A 24,629-nucleotide genomic window follows, 5' to 3' on the forward strand; every position below is an offset into this window, starting at 1 on the left:
TCTGGATCTCCTCTTTGGCGCGTTTGTGGACTATGGCAAATGCATTCTCTTTCCTTTTGCGGAAGCAACAGGTTTCTCAAATAAAAATGAAGTACATGTTGCTCAGAATAAGAGTCAGGAAATGTGTATGGCAAAGCGAAATAATAATAATCATTTAACTTGCAGGCTTTATTTTCAAGCTGTACTTTGTAAAGGTCTGTAGGGTTGTGGGGGTTTCTTGTTCTTGTTTCTTTTTTTTTTTTTCTTTTTTTTTTTTTTTGTTTGTTTGTTTGGCTTTTTGTTTTAAAGCCATTTATGATGCTGTAATACTGAAGACTTGGCCAATTTTGCTGGCTGTGCATGCTTTTGTTAGGGCTGAGAGGGGCATCGGGGAGGTCGATGCCATCCTTCAGACACATTGGCGCAGGCTGTGTTTGTAACTGAGCTGTGCCTGGGGTGGTGAGGGGACAGGACTCAAGTCCTGCAGCCCCAGGTGGCAAATGCTTTGATGGGGACTGTGGAGAACTGTGCTTGGAAAGTAAGGAGCTATAAGCCTCGTGCATGCTTGCACTGTGTTTCAGGCTGTTTTGCTGTTTGAAATAATCTCTAGAGCTCTTAATTTTTTGTATTGAGTTTTAGTATTTACAATTTAAGTAGAACCAGGAGTGAAATAGTGGATAAAATAATGTGCTTTGGTATTGCTAGGGTCAATAACAATCCTGTTTTGCCCTAAAACATGATTGTTGCTGTGAGTAGTCAGAGAAAGTCTTCCTCAGAAAACAGAAGAAAATTCTGGAAAAGATCAGAGTGTGAGTGAATGCAATTTTATGGAATTAAGTTACTTTAAAACATATTTTGCAGCATTGCCTCAAAAGTATAGATTGCGGTGAAAAGTTTCAGTTTTGAATGTTATCAGAAGATGTGGAATGGAAATTATTATCTGCTTCTCAAACTCATGGCTGAATGTTAATAAAGATATCTTCAAAAAAACAAGGATTACAAGAATTGCTGTGAATGCCTACTAAATAATTAGAGATGTGTGTGTCTATTATGATACTCTTTTTGGGATAGTACTAAGTAGAAGAAAGCTTAGCATAATAAATAACACTTAAAAAATTTTGTTCTGTCTGCTCCCAGAATACTATCCAAGTAGTCCAGGGTATAGTAGAGTAATATATTTTTAGGTTTTTCGTGCTCTGATAAATTACAGTCTTGATATTAGCACTGTGATTTTGTATCTTGCAGAGTTGTTTTGCCAAAGTTTTTATGCAAAAAATGAACCAAATTGTAGACTGTTCTGAGACTGAATTTTCCTTTGATATGCAGAAGAGGTTTTCCACATTCATGATCTATTCAGGAAAAGAGATTTCCCTAATGGGGATTGAATTCTAGTCTTGTGTAATTCTCTATAGATTCTGCCATCAGTTGCAGTGAGGAGATCAGATACTGGTATTGAATAATAATAAACCGCTCACAACACAGGAATTTGCTTCCTTTTTGTATCTAAATGATCACTTACGAAGTGAGTAAAGTATGTTAGAATACTTTTCCTTAGCATAGGAAGAAGCTGTGGAATTATTGCTTCTTATTCATAGATTAGAATGTGTTCCAGCAGACTTGTGCATCGTATGCAAATATAAATAAATTTCACCAGTGCAGTTGAGTATTCTTTTGAAACATCTTATAGATATTCAAGTTTTCTGGCAGCAAGTCTTAATATCTTTTTATTTTCAAAGTTTAGAAGTGCAGGACAGTCTTCATAACAGGAGCATTTTTCCAGTGTCTCTGAATTGCATTGATAGTAGCTTACACTAAAAGTAAATAGAGAAAATAGCAAAGCCATCTGTGTGGGCTCCACCAAACCCACAGTTTCAAGAGGAGGTTATTTAGGTTACACCATTTGAAATGAACAGCTCTTAAGTAAATAAAATGCCTGGTATTATACTTCAGTGTTCTATTCGGGAAGAACTCTTTCATGATTCAGTAAAGACTGACTTGCATAGAGTCATTCCAGGTTTATGCTTCCATCTGCTTGTTTCAGTGGAAGAAGAACTTATGAGTTGCCTTTTCTTCAGGCAGGTTTTTCCTCCTCTTCAAAGTTATTCAGCACGTATAGCCAGAAGAGGAGCCATAGTTTGCTTACATGGTCTATGTATTTCATAGTGATTTTAGGGGATGAAGTAAAAGCTACAGAATGTATTAGAAGACATTCACAGCTATTTGTCAGTTCGTTTTCCTTTCTAGAGAATAAACCCATGTGAATTCTTGATGGATTCCAAAGTTCATTCTTCTGTTACTTGTGTAATTTACAGTTACTGAGAACTCTGTTCTTCTATCAAGGGATGTAGATATTTCTTGACTGTCATATATGTTTTGTTTTTCTTTGCAGCTTTTGAAGAGCTTGAGAGGGCTCTGAGTACTGCCCAAAAGACAGAGGAAGCCCGGAAAAAATTGCAGGCAGAAATGGATGAAAAAATCAAAGCAGTAGAAAAGGCAAGTGAGGAAGAGAGGGTAAATCTTCAACGGGAGTTAACCAGAGTGAAACAAGAGGTGGTTGAGATTATGAAGGTAAAAGCTGAAACTTACCCTGTATTATTGGCTTTTAATCTAATCATTCAATTACAATTAAACTGTAGTTGTAAAATATATCAGAACTTTGTTATATTCTGGGATTAAATATTTACTTAAGGCAAAATAGAAAACTCCCCCCCCTTTTTTTTCCTCTAGTGGTTTAAAATCAGTACATCAGAGGCATGTAAACAGTATTACTCTTTGTTTCACAGTATTTAATAAAACGATTTACTAGAAGTACACTTGAGACTTGAAAGGGAGTGAGGAAGAAGAAATTAATAGCAATCAGCTCAGACATCTCCACCAGGATTTTGGGTTCTGGTACTAAGTACTTTTAATGATTATCCTAGCCCAGTATGAGAAAACATTTAAGAACTTGTTGCCAAACTGTTTGCTATGTAAGAATTGCTAAAATTTGCTTTGTGTGGCATATTCAGGTAGGAATTGCAGGAGTACTGCATGTGCCTTGCAAATCTGTAAGCTTGAACACCTTCAATTGCAGTTCTTGTGTTGATACTTGTTATTACTTTTTCTAAGAGAATATGTTCATACTTTAGGGGGATGTCTGACTTGCATTATATTATTCTTAAATAAAGCACATTTGTAGGTTGTAGATAGCTGTCTTCATAGAGTGTTACCACTTGACTTTCTGGCTTATGAAATATCAATACTACAGGGAAAGCAACAGACAGAAGTTCCTTTTCCAATTTATTATCACATTTGATGTGAAAATGAAAACAGTAAGTTCACCTTGGTGGAAGAAGATGGATGACTTCAGGCTTGAAAATAAAAACTGTTAGGGCTCAATATTAAATGCTCCAAGAGATTGTTACTTATTCAAACAGAGCAAAGAGGTGGTTCTGGTTTCCTCTCTCTGATGCACTGCTTTTCTTATTAAGAAATAATATGAAGTGTTTTGTTATTTGATATTTTGCAATTAGTTTTTTCTGACTTTGATTCACAGAAGTCTTCAGAGAAGCGTGTTGCTGAACTAGAAAAATTCCATAAAAAAGAAATGGCTACCAAAGATCAGGAGCTAAATGAGAGATTACAGGCTCAAGAAAAGGCATTCCAGGAGAAGATGAAGGCAGCTCTTGTAAGTATCCCTAAAATGTGTAGTAAGACATTTCTCTAAGTTTGGGATGAGACTAGAAGTCTTAATGTGACCATATTCCACGGTGAAAGTCCTTCTGCGCTCAAGGATGTGAGTGTCCTCCAAAAGTCAAAGAGCTCAGGGACCTCAGCAACATGAAAGGAAAGCAGCTGCAATGGTCCATGCTGAGTAATGATAATTAATCACTGTCACTGCTCAGTAACAGCTGCATCTTGTGGGAAAAACTTCTTTTTTTTGAAAACTCTTTTTGTTAGACTTGTGTTTTTTTAATTTCTTCCTCTGGATCATTGATGGTCAGCCACAGCAGCTAGAGTAAAAGAGGTCCAAAGAATGGCACTGCTACTTGAAAAGTGTTAGTATCACTATGTCTGGTTGTGTTGTGTGAGTTGAGCAGGGTTAACTACTCATAGTGTTTGACCTCAGAAAATAATTTTCTTCTAGGTCAGGCTGGGAGGAGTCGTTGGGATTCTTTGCTCTTTTTCATAAGCTATAATCCGCTTAAGATCATCACGTAATTTTACCCAACAAATAGTAGATTCTCTTTTATGCTCTTCCGTGATAGTTGGTGACTAGAACTGAGGGACTTTGACAGTCCCTTCCTGACTATATTTTTCTACCTGTTTCTCAGGTTATTTTTTTTTAATTATAAAGAATAGAAGCTTAAAAATACATTGGCAGTGGAATCAAGTGAGTACAGACCTTTATTCCGCTCAGGTGTTACTCTCAATTAATTGTGGTGAACAAACAAAAATGAACGGCTGGATTGCATTATGATTTTCATACAAAGAAAATAGAAGACAGGTTATTCCCAAGAAGAGAAAATGGAAATGATTTATAACAATTTTGTTTTCACAGATGAAATACAAAGTCTGTGTGTGTGTAGAAAATACAGGTGATTAGTGTTTGACTCCTATTAACTGTTTTGTAAATATCCTATTATACTATTTTTAAAGGTGTGATGACTGTATTTATTGTTTTACTCATAATTTTTGACACAGGAAAAAAATCAGAGTGAGTGTTTAAAAACCCTTGAAGAACAAGCGCAGCAAGAATCCCTAGCTTTAGAAGAATTAGAGCTGCAGAAGAAAGCACTACAGGCTGAGTATGACAAGAAAGTTCAGAAGATGCATCAGGAAGTAGAGACTTTTAGAACTGTGAGTAAAGCTTTCGAAAGGGTAAACATTTACAAGAATTCCTTTCAGTATATATTTAACTGTGACAGGTTTAAAAATACTGTGGATTTATTGTGATTGGGTTGTTTTAATCTCGCAATGCTTCTTGCAGTGACAGAAATTTAATGTATTGTCATGGTATGCCACAGCCCCTAGTTTTTTACAAGATTTAATGGCAAAAGAGAGAAATACATTCACTTTATGTCATGGCGTGGTATATGAAATTGTATCCATCTACATGATTTTTATGTATATTATGCAGGAGAGTTAAACTTTCAACTGTTTAACTTCTGGATATTGCTACCCTAAAAACACTTATAAGGATACTTATGTAAGGAAAAAATGTGCTTAAATTTTTGAAGTGTCCTTTGCTTTATGTAATGGGTAATTAATTGAATGTACTGGGTAAGATTGTATTATCTACGAATGTAAGTTTGTACATTATTCTATTCCCAAATATTAGTTTGGAAGTTTTGCCTGTAGAAGTGTTTTAACTTTACAGCAGCATTTCCATGAGAGGTGGGATTAAGATAAATCAGAAGATATGTACAAAGCTCCATAATACTCTTGCAGACTACTGATATCTTTCTTCCTATGTATCGGTACTTTAGCTTAATAAGAAAATGTGACCATATCTCTCACAAATACAATGTGAGTTCTTTTATTTGAATTAGTTAAATTATTTTTAAGTTTTTTATTGTATCTATTTTCACTGCAGTGAAATAGAAACATTTTTATTGAATAACTAACTCATCATAATGGAACCAAAGGTGAGAACAAAATAGATGAATGAAAGGCTTATATAAAACGTTGATATTCACTAAAAGTAATGGAATAAGTGACTTGTAGTTATGTGAAGATGATGAGGTTTTTAAAAAAAAAAATTAATCAACTTGCTACCTTTTGAATATTCGTATTCTTTTAAAACTGTATTCTCTAACAGAGGATTCTTGAACTGGAAAGCTCTCTTGCAAAGTATTCACAAGATGACAGGAAGCAATCGGAGGAGTTAAGTACTCTGATGGAGTCTGAAAAAAAACAGCACAATAAGGAAATCAATGATATAGTTGAAAAACACAAGAAAGAACTGGAGAATGTGAAACAGCAGCAGGAAGAGCTTTGGACAGAAAAACTTCAAATCTTAAAGCAAAAACAAATAACTGAAATAGAAAAAATGAGAGAGAAAGAAGAGCAAGAGAGGGATAGAATTTTGAAAGAGAAAGAAACAGTCTTCCGTGCACACATAGAAGAGATGAATGAAAAAATGTTAGAAAAACTTGACGTTAAACAAACAGAATTAGAAGCACTCTCTTCTGAGCTATCAGAAGCACTAAAAGTACGTCATGATTTAGAACAAGAACTCTCAGAACTGAATAGCAAAGTGTGTGAATCAAAGAAAGAATTGGAAGAAAAGTTGGAAGAAGAGAGAAAACAGCACAACAAAGAGATTGAAATGATGTTAAAAGAGCACGAAATGTCTATTCAGGGTGTTGAGAAGGTACTCAAAGAGGAACTCAACATACTCAAGCAATCATTAGAGGAGAAAGACAGACATCTGGAGGAACTAAAAGCACACGAACAAAAGCTAAAGGAATCTGCAGAAAGTTCTGAAGCTGAACTTGTCCAAGTGTCTGCAAAGCTCGAGGAGCTTTCAGAGTCTCATAGGAGTACTTCTAATGAGCAGGCAAAGATTTACGAAGAGGAGTTAGCAAAGCTGCAGCAAAAGGTAACAGACCTTGAAGGTGAGAAATTGCAACTTAGTGAGCAGCTAGAAAGAACTGAATCTCAGCTGAATGAAGTCAAGACTGAGTTAGAGGCATATGTCTCTCAGGTCCATGATCTGAAGCAGCATTTGCAAGAAGAAAGCAATGAAAATACACAGAAAGTAACCTCTCTAATACAACAATATGAATGTCAACTTAGGGATGTACAAAGGGAGGCTGATGAGACAAAGACAAGTCTAACTGACAAGGAAAATGAAATCGAACACCTGAAGCAGTTACAGAACAAGCAAGCAGAAGAGCTTAAACAGAAGCTGTTAGCAGCAGAGGAGAGAGTTAGTGATTTACAAGGAGAATATGAAAGTAAACTGAGACGCCAGGAGAACAAAATGGAGAAAATGAAACAGAAATCAAAAGATATGCAAGAAACTTTCAAAAAGAAATTTGCTGAGCAGGAAGCTAAACTAAAAAAGGAGTTTGAAAGCAAGCAGATGGAGTTCAGTCAGAAGGAGAGTGAATTCAATGCTAAAATGTCAGAAATAGCACATGCCACCTCAGCTGGAATCAATGATGCTGTGTCAAAACTGGAATCTCATCAGAAAGAGCAACTAGAGAGTCTTGCTGAGGCTCATAGGAGGGAGTTGGAAGAAATTACCCAGAGTTGGGAAAAGAAACTCAATCAGCAGGTTGAAGAGCTCCAGGAAAAACATGAAATGGAAATGCAAGAGAAAGGGCAGGAGGTTGGAGACTTGAAACAGAAACTTGCCACCGTCAGTGCTGAGAAGGAGGGCTTCAGGACAGAAATAACCTGGCTGAAGGAAGAGCAGGGGAAAAGGGAGGAGTCCCTGAAAGAACTGCAAGAACAACTCAAGCAATCAGTGGCTCAGGTGAATGCTTTGTCTGATAAGGAAAGTGACCTGAAAACACAGTTGAAAAAATTGGAAAGTGATCTTAATCAGTCCCTGAAAGAGCAGTCAGAGTTTCAGGAACAGCTCAGTAAACAGAAAGCAGTTGAAGAAAATGACAAAGCCAAAATTACCGAGCTGGCTGATGCTGTGAAAACACTTGAGGAGGAACTCCAAGCTGTGAAGTCTTCTCAGTATAAAGATCATGAAAATTATGAGAAAAAAATAGAGACAATTAAGCTAAAAGAAACTGAGTTTAAGAGGTGGTCAGGAGAACTTGCAGCCCAGTTAGAGGCTTATTGGAAGAACGCTGAAGCTTTATTGCAAACAAAAAGCAATGAATTAATTGAAAAATGTATTGAAAAAATTGGCATAGTAACATGCAAAATTGCAGATTGCGAGCGCCAAACTGCAAAAGTTAAAGAAGCAGTAATAATTAGAGTGAGTAAGATTCCTGAACTAGAAGCTCGACTTAGAGAAGTAACAGAGCATCATTCTGCTGCAAGTACTTCTTTGCAAAAGTCAGTGCAACAGCTGCACGAGAAGGACAATTTAATTATGTCCATGAGAGCTGACATTGAAGAACTTGTAACAGAAAAGGAACAATTACAAAAAGAAGGAGGGCATCAGCAGCAAGCAGCATCAGAAAAAGAAAATTGCATAACACAGCTGAGGAAGGAGTTATCTGAAAATGTCAATGCTGTCACCTCTTTGAAGGAGGAACTCCAGGAAAAAGAATCTGAGATCTCTGCTCTCAACAAAACAATTAATGACCTTAATGTTAGACTTGAAAGCATGGTAAGTTTAACGGAGAAGGAGGCAGCCGTATCTCTGTTAAGCAAGCAGCATCAAGAGGCTCAGTTGCAGTTGTTAAACCAGGTACAGGAGTTATCATCCAGAGTTGAGACGCTGAGTCAAGAAAAAGCATCAGCTCTGGAGCAGGTAGATCATTGCACGGCCAAGCTGTCCGAGTGGAAGACAAAAGCGCAAACTAGGTTTACACAAAATCATGATACTATTAAAAATTTGCAGAGCCAACTTGAATTAAGCAATACTGAAGCCAATAAAAAAGATGAAGAGCTGAATAAACTGAAGGAGCAGCTGGCTAAACAAAGCAAGAATCTGGATAGCTTAAAAAGTGAATTGGAACAAAAGCAAAACAGGAGGGGAAAGCAAGAAAGTGAGTTAACTGCAAATTTAAAAAAGCAAGCAGCAAAAATTGCTGAACTGGAAGAACACATTGCTCAGAAAACTTCAGAAAATGATTCCTTGATAGAGGAACTTAAAAAATATAATGAACAAAAAGACACAGAGCAAAAAGAGATAGCTCAGAAACTCCAGCAGGCAGAGAAGGTGGCTTTTGAAAAGGACAATAGATTTAAGGAGGCTGAAGAAAAAGTGTTTAATCTTGCAAAGCAAATAGGTATACTGAAAGCTGAATTTGAAGCAAAGGAGAGGGAATTTGATCAAATGAAATCAGCGATGCTTAAAAACAAAGAGGAAGAACTGAAAGAATTAGAAGAGAGACTAAATGCAGAGAACAGCACTAAGTTGGCGGACCTGAAAAAGAAGGCAGAGCAAAAAATCGGTTCTATTAAAAAGCAATTGATGTCTCAGATTGAAGAAAAGGAACAGGAATTTAAGCAAGATAGAGAAAATCAGTTAAGAGACTTGGAACAAAAAGTGCAGGAGAGAGAGGCTGTGATTGAGTCCTTAGAAGAAAAAATTAAGTTGACAAAAGATTCCACAGAGAAAGAAATGCTGCAAAAAGTTGAGTGTGTAAAAGCTGCTGTAGAACAAGAAAAAGATAAAATGCTTGAGAGTGTCCAACAGACATACGAAGAGAAAATGTGTGTGTTACAGAAGGGCTTAACAGAAAAAGATGAATTGTTGCACAAATATGAAAAAGAACGACAAGAGAGTAACGACACTCTTCTGGAACTGCAAAACAAACAGGAAGAACTCCTTAAAAAATTAGAATGTGTTGAGAAGAGCTGTCAGGAAGAGCAGAGGAGGACTGAAAGCCTCAGGAAAGAACTTGAGGAGCAAACCAAAAAATACTCATTTGCAGCGAATGAGCATGCTCGTTGTGATGATTTTGCAAGCAGTAGGGAAGAATTAAAAGCTAAAGAAAGAAAACGTCTTGATATGGAGAATGTAATTGGAGATTTCCAGAAAAAAATGCAGGAGAAGGAGGCAGTCACCCAGTCTTTAGAACAGAAGATAAAAGAGTTGGAAAATAATCTAGTGAAGGAAAATGAAGCTCATAAAATTGAGATGGAAGATAGGAGTTTGAGATATGAAGAAAAGCTAAAAAGTTTACAGCAACAGTTGAATGAAAGAAATGACAGCCTGAAAGCTTTTGAGGAAAATGCTGAAGAAAAAGCTAAATCTGGTTTGGAGCTGCAGAATTTACTAGGCGATATGCAGAAACAGCAGAAGGACTTGCAGACTAAACTGCAAGAGAGTGAAAGGGAGAAACAGAAACTACGCAAAGAAGTGAGTAATCTTCAAAAAGACTTACGTACTCTGCGAAAAGAACATCAGCAGGAGCTTGACATAGTAAAGAAGGAGTCCTTAGAAGAAATGGAGCAGAAAATCAGGTAAATTCTTCATTCCTGGTCTTGTTACCATTTCATTGCTTTATCTTTAACTACTAAAACCTCAAGAAGACCTTTTTAAAGCTCAATTTGTAACAATAAATAATGAGTGATATTTTTCTGTAATTTTTCTAAATAGACTTAGAGAAACATCAAGAAAAGAGCTACTTGAAAGTAACACTTCATGACCACTATTTGAGTCATCAGTTTTAAAAGTGGTTTGTCTTTTGGCAAAGTAATACTATTTTTGATTTGTTTTAGAGATGGTAATTTTCAGCATTGCCAGAACATAAAATATAATTCTGTTTTCCCCAAACAGGAAACAAAGTTTATTAAAACAGAGTACTGAGAGCTTCATGCTCAAATGTTATCAAGAATTGCTCATATGTACCGCACAAGATCTGGTATACTGCTCAGCACTCTAATAGTTTCTCAAGCAAGGAATTCCCTAAAAATTCTGCACATTCTTTACTTCTGGTTCTTCATCTTCTTCAGAAAAAACTCTGTATCTTTTGGAAGGATTCAATTCTGGGTTGTTTTTTAAAAGAAACAGCTATGCCTTCCAGGTTAATTCAATGGGAGAGAAACAAAATGCCTCCCTGAATCCCACAAAATTCGTATCATTCAAAACCATCCCATTCTGAAATAGTTCTGGAGAAATTCCCAGATGTCCTACCTTGCTAAACTTTTCTCATGCTCTCTTTAAACATTTTATTTCCTCACTCTATTTTTTTGACATTTTTGTACAGATGTGAACAAGAAGACATTGAGTTAAAGCACAACTCCACCCTAAAGCAGTTAATGAGAGAGTTCAATACTCAGCTGGCTCAAAAAGAACAAGAATTGGAAATAGCAGTAAAAGAGACGATCAGTAAGTGAAATATTAATATAATGGTAAGCTAGTAAAAGAACCAGAAAACCAAATCTTCAGATGTTTCGGGGAAGGTGTTTTACCCATGACTCTGATAAAGACAGCGTGTGTTTTATGACTGCCTAGAGAGCTTGGGGAAAGAACTTCTCTTGCTCAGGAAATAACATATAAATGATAATTGTAGCACAACTAGGAAAAAGCATATGTAGCTGTTCTTCCTTACCCTGCAGGATGGCTCTTTGATCCAGCATGCTGCCTGTTTGCATCTGTTATGGCAAGAGTTACCTCTTGATAGCCATAGGGTCTACCTTTTTATCATATGTACAAAATTAAAAAAAAAAAAAGGAGAATATGGTTTTAGAGGTGATAGCACGTTGGTAAGTTTTCATACTACTTAGGCTTCAGCAATACAAACCTTTAACACTTCATTGTTCAATATATGGCACTGAAGGGTGCCTTTTAGAGAAACTTAAAACCATCTGGGAATCAGAAGTACATTTTCTTAGCTGCATCTTGCAGTCATCATTCACTGTAACCACTAACAGATACCAACTGGATGCTATACCATGTGGTTATGACTAGAGTACACCACGTTTCAACTTCTCTGTCCATCTTGTGCCACCATAGTGTAAGTTGGAGACTGGAGAAGTGAGTAGAAATTATCTTTTGACTCCACAGTTACTGGAAGTACCCCTACACGTGAAGGATTTCTGAAGATTTGCAGGTGTTTCAGTTGCCTCTCTAGAATAGAGTAGGAGATAGAACTTGATAAATATTGGTTGTGAACTTAACTTTTCTCTAAAAGTTCCAGCAGGTAGAAAAAATTGCTGTGGAAACCAAACTGCAGACAACAAGCTGTGTACTTGTTAGGATCAAGTGACATAGTTGTCACTCTTGTGTGAAAAATGGATTTTCATGTCAAATTTTCCTTATAGATGCCTTCCACAGTTGTCTTTAAGCTTTCTTAAATTCTGTTGTGACATAATTTAACAAAAATAATATACTTTTTTTTTATATCGCCTGACTTTTTTTTTTTTTTATAGGTAAAGCCCAGGAGGTAGAAACTGAGTTGATAGAAAATCATCACATAGAGACAACACAGTTGCATAAAAAAATTGCTGAAAAAGATGATGACCTAAAAAGAACTGTGAAAAAATATGAAGAAATCCTTGAGGTATCTTTCTGAAAAAGTGATATGATTATATACATTACAAAATAAGTCTTTCCCTTCTTTCATTACACAAGTAGACAGAAAAACTCCAATTCTTTCTAGTAAAGATCTTACTGCTTGAATTATACTTGGCGTGTGTGGTGGCCTGGCTTGCAATTAAATGTTTGTTTCTGTGTTTTGTGAACATGAAAGAACACCAAAAATTAATCCCCGGCTCTGATCATTCGATAAAAAAATACAGTTAGGTCCTTACGTCCTTGAGCAGTTTGTGTTCTGGGAAAGCGAGCGAGTTTATGCTTTACTAGAGTTGTGGTGGTGGTATGTTGTATCTTTTAACGATCTAAATACGGTGGTTTTGAGTCAGCCTTACTGTCCAGCTGCTTTCTCTGATGCTCTGTCCAGGTTGGCACCGTAGCCCTTAAAGTAAGGTTCTATGCAGGGTGCAGTCTGTTTGCACAGCTTTTATGTTAGTAAAACTTTCATTTTCACTTGCAAGTGAACAGTTTGTCTGTATGATATCTGCAGATAGACACAGTTTTGCTCCAGTAACATTTGGACCAGAAGTTAGCAGCCAACTTCAGTCTGAAGATACTTTGCCATCCAAGGGTGCCTCTTGTTTTAGCCAAGTTTACTGTCCCAGCCCCACAGTGTGGCAGCAAAAGATTAAATGGTTTTCAGTGCTAGACTGTACCTCATACTGGGGTGCAAACTTTAATTTTGCTAATCTTAGTCCTGTTTGCACAGATAATTTAATAAAAAAGAACATCCCTGGAATAGAGCCAGTAGTAACAAACAGAAGTTCACTTAGATTTATTTATGCTCAGTTACCAGCCCAAAGAGCTATGTACTGAGCATGACTGAGTGTTTAATACTAAAAAATTAGATTTTGTAGACAGGTTGGCGTGTTCCACTCTGATTTTTGAACTTGGAGCAAGTTGGATGGAGATGGCAAGGTTTTATGTTTAGAATCCCCTTCTTTTGTTTCCTAACTTAGGAAAAAATTGTGTGATATAAAACAGTTGAGAAGTGGGGTTTTTTTGTACCATAGGTCTAAATTCTGCATTTATGGAGACTTATATTTCTCTTATCTGAATGTGCAGTGTGTTGCCATTCAGGTCCTTGCTTTACAGGCCCAAATAGGCCTGTGATTTGAAGTTATGCAGACGTAATTCCTCTGTTTTCTGATGGATTCAGTCTGTACGTGTCATAAACTTGCCTGTTGTACTCGGTGTATGATCTTGAAGGGTTAGGCTAATTTGACTTCTGTGCAACTGGAGGTCATAACAGTTATTTTTTTGCATCTCATTGATGATGGCAACAAAAGTTGTCTGGAACTGCAATAAGCTGAAGTTTAATATTTTAAATTTCAGAGTGTATGTTTCATTTTTTAGGAAGTGGCATACGTGTGAGTGTTTGATTCTGTTATTTTAGGGAAGGAAAAAAAGTGTAAGAATTTGTTACCTTTTTCCCTGAAAAAGTATTGCAAGCAGCTCAAAAGTTAGGAAATATTTATGTTATATTGAGTGTGTGTCATATTCATTGAGATCTCTGATAGAAATAAGAACATATGAATCGGCAAATGTATAGTTTTTCTCAATTTAGCCTAAAGTTACCGGTTATTACCCACTTATACCTGACTTGGCTCGTGATAGGTTCAAGAAATTTCGCATCAAGACGTTTATGCAGAGAGGTTTGTCTCTGTCATAAATGGTAAGAAGATGAAGCAAAAATAATGCCAATTCCAAGAATGAATTTTGCTCGTATAACTTTGTAGCTCTTTGTTGCATTTTAAACATGGTAAATGATGCTAAAAATGAGTCTAACTTGATTTGAGTATATACCCTTAAAGACCAGCAAGAATCATTCAGTCTGTTAAACTTAATATGATTTATTTGTGAAGTGCTCCCCTAGTACTTCTCTTGCTTTATCTAGTGTTTACTTATCTTTGTAAATACTTTTATCACATAAGATTTCATGAACATCTCCTTAATTAAAGGACTTGTAAATCAGCATAGCCTGTAATTTGAGGCCCAAGTCTTTTTTCTTCAACTGAAGTATATAATTAGAGAAAAATTGAATGTTTTGCTCCAGCTAGTTTATTTTAAGCCTATCTATGAGCTAAAAATAAACTATCTAACTTCAGGTGTGTATTCTTTCCTTTGCTGCATTGCCTCCCATGTGAATACACGACAGGCCTTGGGGTTAAGATTTGGGAAATTACAACGTTATTGAAACTCTTATTTCAGAGTATGCCAGATGCTGTATAGAGCAGTAACTTCTTATTTTAAATACAGATTCTGTGGTTTGTTGGAATCCTAGTTGATCTCTAATTATTTCAAATTTTAAATTATAATCTCTAATCAAGGGTTTATAAAAATAATGGCTCACAGGCAAGTCCCTTTTACAAAAGTGTCTTTCATCATTTTGATTTGAATTTCTTGTCTTTGTTTCAACTACCTTTTATGACTAAAAATGATGTGCATATAATTTTGATTTATTTCAGTGAACATTAGTCTAGAAATTGTAAGATTTTTAGATTCTTCATGTAAAAAAGCCCTCAACCCTAAAAACCCCAAAAGAACCACCACCCCCCTCCCAGACCTCCACCTCCCAAAAAATCCAACCAAAACCCAAAAACCCCAAACAAGGGAAAACAGAAGGAACTGAATATGCCATGTGTTAAGGGTTATTAACTAGATGAGTATAACCATCTATAGAAGAATCTTAGGAAATTTTAGCTGTTGATGGATTTTTGAGGGCATAGAAAAATCATGTGAATGAATAAAAAATAACACTGGAGGTAATGATGTTTGAGCAAGGCTTTATTGAAGATGGATATTCTTAAAACTTCTAGGCTGTAAAACTTGCTCAGGTACTGTGACTTCCCATTCAGTAGCTGTTTTGTGGGGGGTGCTTTGTTTCTTTTTGGTAGTGGTTTTTGGGCTGAGAGGCTGCATGGGGAGGCTGTTTTATTCTTGAGTAGGTGCAATGAACACATTAAAAAGTGGTGTTACAGGAAAATAATTCTTTTTTTTTTCACTTACGGCATACCCCAAATCTATTTAAACTAGATCAGCTTTCTAGTTCTGTGCTTACTTTACCAGTGAATATTCTGTATCACTATAATATGTACTCCTGAGTTTTGGAAAGGACCAAAATTTTCATCAGCAGTTCTGTTCTTAATAACAGTTGATTAATTGTACTAATATGATCTGAAGCGCGTAGCAGAACAGGCAGCTCGCTGCCCTCAGTGATCAGCACGAGTGAAACTAGAGTGGGAGTTCAGTTCAGCAGTGGAGGCATGCACTTTGGATTGGAGTGCTGTTTTATAAGCTCCCTCCTATGTTATCTCACAGAAAGGCCAGAGGGGACACAATTTTTAAAAAAATACTACTTTTTGCAAAAAGTGCCGTATAAGTCCGTTAACTTGCAAAAATTTGGGTCATCGTGTTTTTCTCCTGTAATTGTAATCTCCACAGTCTCATGAAACACACAGTTCACTTCCTCCCTACCGTTCTTGTCGCTGCTTCTTCCCTCCACGTGGTACAGTGGCCTTCAAATTCTTGTGAATGGGAAGTTGTTGATACTGAAAATGTGCTCAAAATTTCTTTGTGAACATGTTTGTGAGAGCAAGTGAGGGGAGGATTTAAGTCCTCGTCACTTCCAGAGCGTAGGAAGTAACTCAGTATCATCTCAGTGCCCCTTTCATGAGGGTCATATAAGCAACCATCGTCTCTCCAGCAATACACCTACTGGATTATACTTCAATGCTGTTTTATTGCCTGATAGAAATAGCTCTTTTTTTTTGTAATTTTCAAAAAGCTAACTGTATTCCTAACTATGTAAGCTTAATTGTTAAAGGCCTGCAAAATCTTGTTAAGCTCCTATGTTAGCTTCTTGCTCTTTTCTGTAGTCCTGTAGTGTAACTAGCCTGTGTACTGAATTTCAAGTATATTCTTTCTGTGTATAGCATAATTCTTTTGTTGATTGCTTTCCGTCCACTGTAATTAAGGTTTTAAGAGGTTAGATTATTAATTGTAAAAGTTTTTTTTTTTTCCCCTATGTATTTTGAAGGCTCGTGAAGAAGAGATGACAGCAAAAGTTCATGAGTTGCAGGCACAGCTAGAAGACTTGCAAAAGGAATACAAACAGAGGGTGGCAGAAGAGGGACGTTGGAACAGTGAAAAAGTGAGCTGGAACTAATGTTTATTTTTATATCTTTAGGTGTGAAATGTTTTATGAGTCTTCATAAAATTCTGTAATTTTCTCTTAATTTGATTTTATTTATATAACTGGCCTTAACTTTCCCATACAGTTTCTGTTCTTTTAGATGTAACTTCAAAAGTAAACCTCTTTAGAATCTGCAGTATTTGATACTACCTTTTTTAATGGTATCTTAAGAAGTCCAGTTGTGTTGTGATTATTGGGAGAGGAGGGGGTTGCCCTCTACATGTGGTTTTATGTTGATTTTACTGGAAGGCCTTTAGAAGGAAAAGAAATCGCATGGTGTCATTTTTAGTCTTTTTGTTTTGTTTTTTAAATTCAATTTCCAAAGGGCTCTGAAATAGTGCCTTGAAAATATCAGTTATGGACAGAGAGGTCTTAATTGAAAGAAGACTGCATGCTTTGCCTTTCTGAGACCACGTTTTAGTTCGAGAAATTCTTTGATGAAAATATTACTAGTTATTATTACACTGGGAAGAGGAAATATGAGGTGTTGAGTCACTGATGAGACTTGGTCATTTCAATTTTTATCATTCTTAATTAACACACTGCATCAGAACTAGGTGATCAGTATTTCTTTCTTTATCTACCCGTGTCCAGTGCTTGATATACTCAGTATTTTCCATACATTTTAATCAAAATTTTTTTGTTATTCTAGGTCACAGTAACAGAACTTCAGGTAAGTCTTAAATTTTATTGATTTTGTTCTCTAGATAAAGCTGTTTCATGGCAGTTTGAAAGCAGAAGTACTGCTTGTAAGCTTGTGTGTGTTAAAATGAGAAAGAGGTGTGTTGGAAAGGTACCTATGATATATCTTCAGCAGTTTCTTGATGATTTCCATATGTGGCTGTTCTTCCAGGCACAGCTTGCACAGAAGATAACACTAGTCAATGATTCAAAACTGAAAGAGCAGGAGTTCAAAGAGCAGGTAAGGGTGCTGTTTGAAAAAGTTAAAAGTATTCTTGTTTGATACTTTGTGTTTGTAGTATTAAATGACTTGTTCTTTTCACGTGATGATGCAGCACATCTCCACACAGGTACTATGGAAATAATATGCATGTAAAATAGTTTTGACTCATACTTGTTCTCAGGAGATCTGTGCGCTTCTCAAAGTACTCCTCTATCTCCTGAGAATGAAAATACCACGTGCTTGTGATACAGGTGAACAAAACATCTGCACAGTGAAAAATGGAACAATGCACTCCATGAAATCATGGATCTTTTTTCTTTTTCTAAACTAAACCTTTTTTGATTTTAAGTACAATTTTTGTCCTTTTTTATGTATGCTTATGTGTATAAAATAGATACGTGTATATAAGTATATAAATGTGTGTATATATATACACACACATATATGAATACATATCTATACCTAACTTGATACAGATATATGTATGTGTGTATATACATGTACACATTTTCTTAAGTAGTTTAGGGGCAATATTTAATAATGCCATTTTCAATAGAAGGAGATGATGTTTAGCTGAAAACTGTTTCAATTATGTTTGTTTTAGCTGCTTCTGAATATACCATTTATCATTTCGACTGTTGTCTATTTAGATTCATGTACTGGAAGACAGGCTGAAAAACTATGAGAAGAATATGTACGTCACATCAGCTGGAACACTGTACAGAGGTAAGTGCACAGTTTCCATCACATAAGTTTTTGTTTGTTTGAAAGATATGCTTTGGTTTAGAGAATTTATAATGTCAGTCTTCTTAAAACACTCGTATAATATATTTTTATGACATCTTATCCTTGTTTTGTCTTGTCTGTTATAATAGAGCTAGTGTGTGATTTCAGATGAGCAAATCGCACAGCATTTTGTTTGATGCTTATTTTTATGTCATACAGTTAAAAGAGCTACATAACAGAGTTCTTAGCTTTCTGTGTCCCTAAGAGGAGTGGTATAGGCAGTGGCACTTGAAAATGGGTGGAGAAGTTATCCATTTGTCTTGGCTAATTAAATATACATTTTATGACTCTTAAAAATTCCTAACAATACAAATTTTACAGATCTTTCTTGTGTTACGTGTCTGGGTGTTTATTCTTTCGGTGATTAGAGTTCCTTTGCAAGATTTCCTGCTCTGACACAGTAATAAATACAAAAAAATCCTGTTTCCACTTGTAACCTTTGTGATATAGGTCCTTTAAAGTGGTTTTTGGAGCTGAAAAATCCCTGACTTTTCAGGCAAATAGTCTCATTGTTCCTCAAGTCACTGTGAGCGCAGGGAGCAGAACAGAATAGTTATGCCACTGTATGCCTGGAGTTCTGCATGACCAGCTCTGACCCGTGCCTGAGGGGTCCATCCAGGAGAGCAGCTCTCTGCAGTGCAGGTACCAGGCCCATCCAGGAGACAGGGGCAGAGATGGGGACACCTACAACATCCCTTGGCCCAGGCTGAGCTGAGACACGTCCCCTGGGCCCCTGGCAGGAGACGGTGCGGGTGAGGGTACCGGGGGGGGCCGTTCCCAGCCACTGAGGCCTACGAACATCCCCAGGACCCTGACAGAAGTAGACTTGCACTGCTTATATGCTCTCCTTTAAACATCGATTGTTTGTCACTTTGGAGACAGAGTATTGGGCCAGATGGACCTGCTCCCTGAGGGAATACTGTTGTTCTCGGGCTCTTTTGTTTTAGGATGTTTTTCCGTGGGCAACAGCTCAGGCATTTCTAAAAATGAGTACAAGAAGCAAAAAAAAAATTCCACTGGGAAATGAACAGGTATTGCTCACCTTAAAAAGATATGCAGCCATTTAGTTGAGGAGCATGTCCTGCTTCAGACTGAGGGCTTCGTCTTTGGGCCTTGCTAGTATCAAAGGTGTGGGGTTTTGCCATCCTGTGGAAGCCCAGGTGAACACAGCCTTTCAAAAATCAAAAACCGTACTTCACACATGCTTTTTGCAAATTTGTTCGTCTTGAGACAATCCATAGCTCTCACCCCAATCAGAAGGTATATGCCTCCTTTCCACAATGTGACGGAGCCAGTGCCTGGGCTGGGATGTGATTATGGCTATTCAGTGCCTTCTCCTGGTGCAGGGCTGGGACGAAACGGCATCAGAGAATTCCTCAGCTTGTACCTGATAGGGAAAGAAGGAGGTAGGAAGAAGAATAGCATAGCATACCATAGTTCACCTGGAAGGGACCTGCAATGACCATCTAGTCCAACTGCCTGACTGCTTCAGGGCTGACCAAAACTTAAAGAATATTATTAAGGGCATTTTCCAAATGCCTTTTAAACACTGACAGGCTTGGGACACCCACCACTTCTCCAGGAAGCCTGTTCCAGGGTTTGACCATCTTCTCGGTAAAGAAACGTTTCCTTATGTCAAGTCCGAACCTCCCCTGACAGACGCAGCTCCGAGTCACTGCCACACATCCTGGCACTGGGTACCAGGGAAAGAGATCAGCGCCTCCCTCTGCTTCCCCTTCTCAGGAAGCGGTAGAGAGCAATGAGGTCACCCCTCAGCCTCCCTCTCTGCAAACTACGAAAACCCCGAGTCCTCAGCCACTCCTCAGAGGACATGCCTTCCAGCATCTTCCCCGGCTTTGGTGCCCTCCTCTGGATGTGTTCCAGAGGACATTCACATGCTTTTTAAATGGTGTGGCCCAGAACCACACAGAGCACTCAAAGTGAGGCCACACCAGCCTAAATACAGTGGGATAATCGCGTCTGACTGGCTGGCGATGCTGTGTTTGATGCACCTTAGGATGTGGTTTGCTCTCTTGGCTGCCAGGGCACACAAGTGACTGCTGTCGAGCCTCCTGTCAACCAGCACCCCCAGGCCCCTTTCTGCTTCTACTGTTACTCTGTCCCAGGTGCAGAATTCAGCATTTGTTCTTGTTCAATTTCATGCCGTTGGTGAAACTTAGATTCATATGAGTGACACTCAGCATAAATATTCTCTTATTTTTGTTTACACAGATGGAAACCTTCACCATACTGATGTTTCCCTCTTTGGGGAGCCTACTGAGTTTGAATACTTGAGGAAAGTGCTCTTCGAATATATGATGGGTCGTGAGACAAAGGTATGTAAAGTTGTATATGGAGATGTGTGATTCAGGTTAGAATACAGTTTAGCATCCTTGCCATGTAGATTTGAAGTACCTTGCCATGAAGATTTGATTCTTCACATGCTGTTTATTACTAACACAGGATTTGATAGGCTTTCACTTTTTTTTTTTTTCCAAAGAGGCACTTTAAAAACTTTGTCAGCATGCCAGGTTGACTGGTGAGGGAGGGAGGGTTGTCACATCTCTCACCAATGTACCTATGAAGACAAAAACCTTTATAGGTAGATACGATTTTACTCATACAAGTCCTGTTGTTAGTCAAGCTCAATGTACCGTGAAAGCTGGTATGCATACTGTTAGTAAAAGTGTTCTTCTGATGTCATCTTGACATAAGTATGATAAGTAAACATTGGATTAAATAATAGTTTGTCAGAAGCTCTGAATATGGTGAAATATCTCTTTAATCGTTGCTTAAAGATTTTTTTACAGGGCTCCCAAATCTGTGTATCTTCTCTAGATAGTACTCGTTTACTCTTAAATGTAGAGAAAAGCTGCACAGGAGGCTTCTTGTTGTGTGCTGCAAGCTTGTGAAATCATTCCTAAGTTGGAATTTTACTAGCTTGTAACAATACTGGTGCTTAGAGACTGACCAGATTCAAAAGAGGTATGTCGTAACACAAACATTTTTCTTGGATGATAAATGCTATGTGGATGAATTTATTATTTTTTTTTCTCGTCCCTGGAGTTCTTCCATTCTTTGTTGCCCTGCTTTCCGCTTGGAAATTAAGCAAAGAGGTTTTCTATTAAGCAAAGCGGTTTTATGTAGTTTTCTATACTAATGAACTTTGTTCTTGTTGCACTCTGTACAGAATAGAGCTTGGTCTGTGCAGGACATCTTGTCCTTTTGGGATGCCTCTTTTTATCCCATTTTTCACTTTGTTATTAATTCCTTCTTTATTAAAAATACAAATCCCTGATCCAAAAAACCCAGAATCACTAGTTAACTTCTGTTCACAAGCCGCTGGCTCATTGAACGGCTGTCTTATTTTAATAACAAACAACTGAAATCATTGAAGAAAAATGCATACTTTACTGGGTTTTATGGTTTTGAATTGTGAGGGAGAGATGGGAAATTGCTAAGAAACATCGGCAGTGTTTTAGCTTCAAACAAGTCTTGAGACGGCTGCAGATGACTGTTGCAGATAGCTGATGCACATAGCAAATTTGCATTCAAGAAAAGCTAATGAGTGACTCATTAAGGCTGTTTCTTACTGATCATCAAAACATTACTGTACATGCCTCGAAACTTTGGATTAGAGTTGTGAGGATTTTTGTCCTTTTTAGCAGCGATGTACTAAAATTTGCAGTTGATTTCTTCAGTAACAGCAACAAACAACAACCAGTGCTAAAGTAAATTAACCTTAGGTCTCTCTTCTGTCTTTCTTTCAATTGCTTTGATTAAAAGCTATATGAATAAATATATGTAATAAATTTGTGTGTATGCTTTTATATGTATGTATGAGTTTGTAGACATATATATGTGTTTGCCCTGGAGATTACATTGTATTTAACCAGAAGATGCCATTACAACATTGCCTGCACACTGGCTCCTAAAAAAATGAATATTGGAAGAATTTCTGGTATTGTCTAGACCTGTTATCAGCTCATCAAGATTGTAGTTGTACTGGCATTTACTAATGGAAAATAAAAATGGAGTGTAGGCTAGCATTTTTACTAATTTAAATATGAAGATACTTTGGTCTTTTCACTTTTGCTTCAAAAAGTACTTTCAAGCGGATTTCATCTGATGGTTTTCTTTCAACCATTAGACGTGTTGCTGAAAGACTCTGAGCTTACTGTGTGCTCTCACAGGGATTGTATCATATAATCTTAAATTCACTGAACTGTGTCTTGAAAGCTGGTTTCACTCTGCTACACTGACTGCAAAACCGTGCGTAATGACAATGCGATTGATAAAATCTTTTAATACACAGTCTAAGTGTCTTAGTGTAGTATTAATGTGTGCTTTTTTCCCCCAGTGCTGTCCTTGAGTTGCAAGATATGTATTGAGATTTACCTCCTTAGCACCTCTTTCTCTCAGTTTTTGTTTTCCTGGGTCAGTCAAGGCAAATTTTTCAAATTTTCTTTTATAAGATCATTCCGGTGGCCTTCCTCTGTGCGGAGTCTCCTTTTATAGTTCAAATATGTATGCCAGAGGTGGTTCAGCAGTGGAATTGGTGACCTCTGTAGACATTATTTCCCCTTTATTGAAAGGAGTTCAAGAGAATCTGTACAAACTGTCTAGGGTGGATTGCCATTTCTGCAGCCTGGCAAATGATCCTGGAATCGTCTGAAGTAGAGACATTAATGAGTGCATCAGTTGTGTTACAGTGCTGGAGGCATAAGAAAAATGCAGAGGGTTGATAGTGGCTCAGTAGCCAAAGAGTCGGGAATTCCGGTCACAATGTGTAAGCTGAAATCTAGCACGTTCTTTGTAAACTGCACATGACTTCACTGGGGGGTGTCACTGGCTTGCCCTCCAGTACAACTTTATTTCTTGTCTTGTCCTTACGAAGATATATGAAATGAGATTGCCAGCTTTTTCTAAGCATGCACCTTGTTCAGAATATCTCAAGCTGTAAATGCATGGCATAAACCACGAGGTCAAATAAAATAGTATTTTCCACAGATACATGAACAGTTACACTGTCCAGCTGTACAGCAATAAATCTTACATCTTGCAGAAATCCTGGATGCTCTACTTGTAATTTCATTGTGCTGTTTGGAGTTTTCTGAGGCCAGAAAGATCAGTTCAAGGGTTGTATGTTTGTAATGAATGTTTGTGTTGACATTGACTAGGTACATGGAAGAGTGCAATGGAATACATATGTGTCGGAGATAGTAAATTTATGCAGGTATTTTTCTGGCACCTCAGCATGCCCTTGTGCATTGCAGGAAAACAAGGGGTATTTCTGTAAAACTTTGATTTTGAAGGTTCTGCCTTTGACCAGCAGCTCTTGAATTATAGAGGGCGCTGATTGGTATCATTGTACAAGTATTATTTTTAGAGATGGCATATCTGAATATGTCAGCCTCATAGAAAGAAATGGGAATGCAAACTGTCATCTCTTATAGGAGAACTAGCTGTTATGTTTAGGCAAGCTCAGGGCCTTTCTGTAGGTAGATACAGTGATGCACACACAGGAGCACATGTGTGTACTCACACACTGGAAGAGTTATTAGAGTTTTTTATAGTAGAATAGCCTGTTAGAGCCATAAGGTAAGCCTATATCAAACATACTATCTGAAGTTCTGCAGTCCTTGTGACTCTGCAGCTACGCGTAGCATTGAATAATTCTGCTTCAAAATCTCCGTAGTGGTTTCAAAAACTTGGAGGTGATTTCAAGTCATTGCTAGTGATAAATTACAAAAAGGATATTTTTGGGAAAGGTTTCAGATAGCCCCTATTTAAGTTGGCACAGCAGTATCTGTGCTTTCATGGAGCGTTTGCAGTGCTTGTAAATTTTTCCTTAATATTTACATGCCATCATGTCCTGTAGAAAATTGTTAGGAGAGGACTTTCTTGATAGCTCTGCTACAAAGAGCTCGAATAGATGTAATCTCAATGCTTTCTAATCTTTTAGTCCTAAATAATTGTGATGAAGATTTTGGCAAAAGAAATTAGAAACATGTTATGTTAGTTTGTGGTGCTAAGCACATTCTTTTGTATATCTGGGAACTGCAGAAGAGGCACACACTTCTTAATTCTGGGAACTGCTAATATGTTAAAATTAAGCTTTTTGAACTGAAAAGGATTCAACAGGGCTTTAGTTTGCTTTGCTTGCTTTTAATTTTTACCCCTGGTTAAGTTATCTACTGAAATAATTGTTGGAAATTAAGGCTATATCTCTCACTTCCAGCTGCACTCATTTTTGTCCTGCAACTTCTTTGTTGCTGTGACCTCCCTCTTCATTCCACACATGAGACTAGTAATAAACAGTAGACGTTCAGAGCAGTAGTCTTATCTCAACCACATTTTTTAAGAGCAGCAGTTACTGCTTTTGTAGTAATCACCTTCTGTTTGAACTGCACCTCAGCTCTTACTTTGACCTTGATTGTAAGAGTTATCTGAACCTTGTTTTTTGCCTTTTGGAGTTTTTTCTTCCCACTCATCTGTTTATAAAATCAAAATAATCATTCCTATTTTGCATAAAGCTTTGATATTCTTACAGCTTCTGTCTGAGGAGGTCTAAATGATTTGCTATTTAAATATGGCATTACTGT

The 24,629-nt window shown here is 37.3% G+C and overlaps 1 protein-coding gene across 2 annotated transcripts in view; it reads left to right on the forward strand.

Moving 5' to 3' along the window:
• Window positions 1–24,629, forward strand: part of GOLGA4 (golgin A4) — a 70,495-nt gene that overhangs the window by 40,040 nt on the left and 5,826 nt on the right. For both annotated transcript variants that reach the window (XM_074151058.1, XM_074151057.1), the window contains exons 13-23: window positions 2,369–2,547; window positions 3,515–3,646; window positions 4,663–4,818; window positions 5,780–10,065; window positions 10,812–10,933; window positions 11,977–12,107; window positions 16,179–16,292; window positions 16,987–17,007; window positions 17,188–17,256; window positions 17,889–17,964; window positions 20,257–20,360. In XM_074151058.1, the coding sequence (XP_074007159.1) occupies window positions 2,369–2,547; window positions 3,515–3,646; window positions 4,663–4,818; window positions 5,780–10,065; window positions 10,812–10,933; window positions 11,977–12,107; window positions 16,179–16,292; window positions 16,987–17,007; window positions 17,188–17,256; window positions 17,889–17,964; window positions 20,257–20,360 (5,390 nt within the window). The remainder of the gene's footprint in view (window positions 1–2,368; window positions 2,548–3,514; window positions 3,647–4,662; window positions 4,819–5,779; window positions 10,066–10,811; window positions 10,934–11,976; window positions 12,108–16,178; window positions 16,293–16,986; window positions 17,008–17,187; window positions 17,257–17,888; window positions 17,965–20,256; window positions 20,361–24,629) is intronic.

Source organism: Numenius arquata, chromosome 7, assembly GCF_964106895.1.
Source record: "Numenius arquata chromosome 7, bNumArq3.hap1.1, whole genome shotgun sequence".
In the NCBI taxonomy this organism is placed as follows: Eukaryota; Metazoa; Chordata; class Aves; order Charadriiformes; family Scolopacidae; genus Numenius; species Numenius arquata.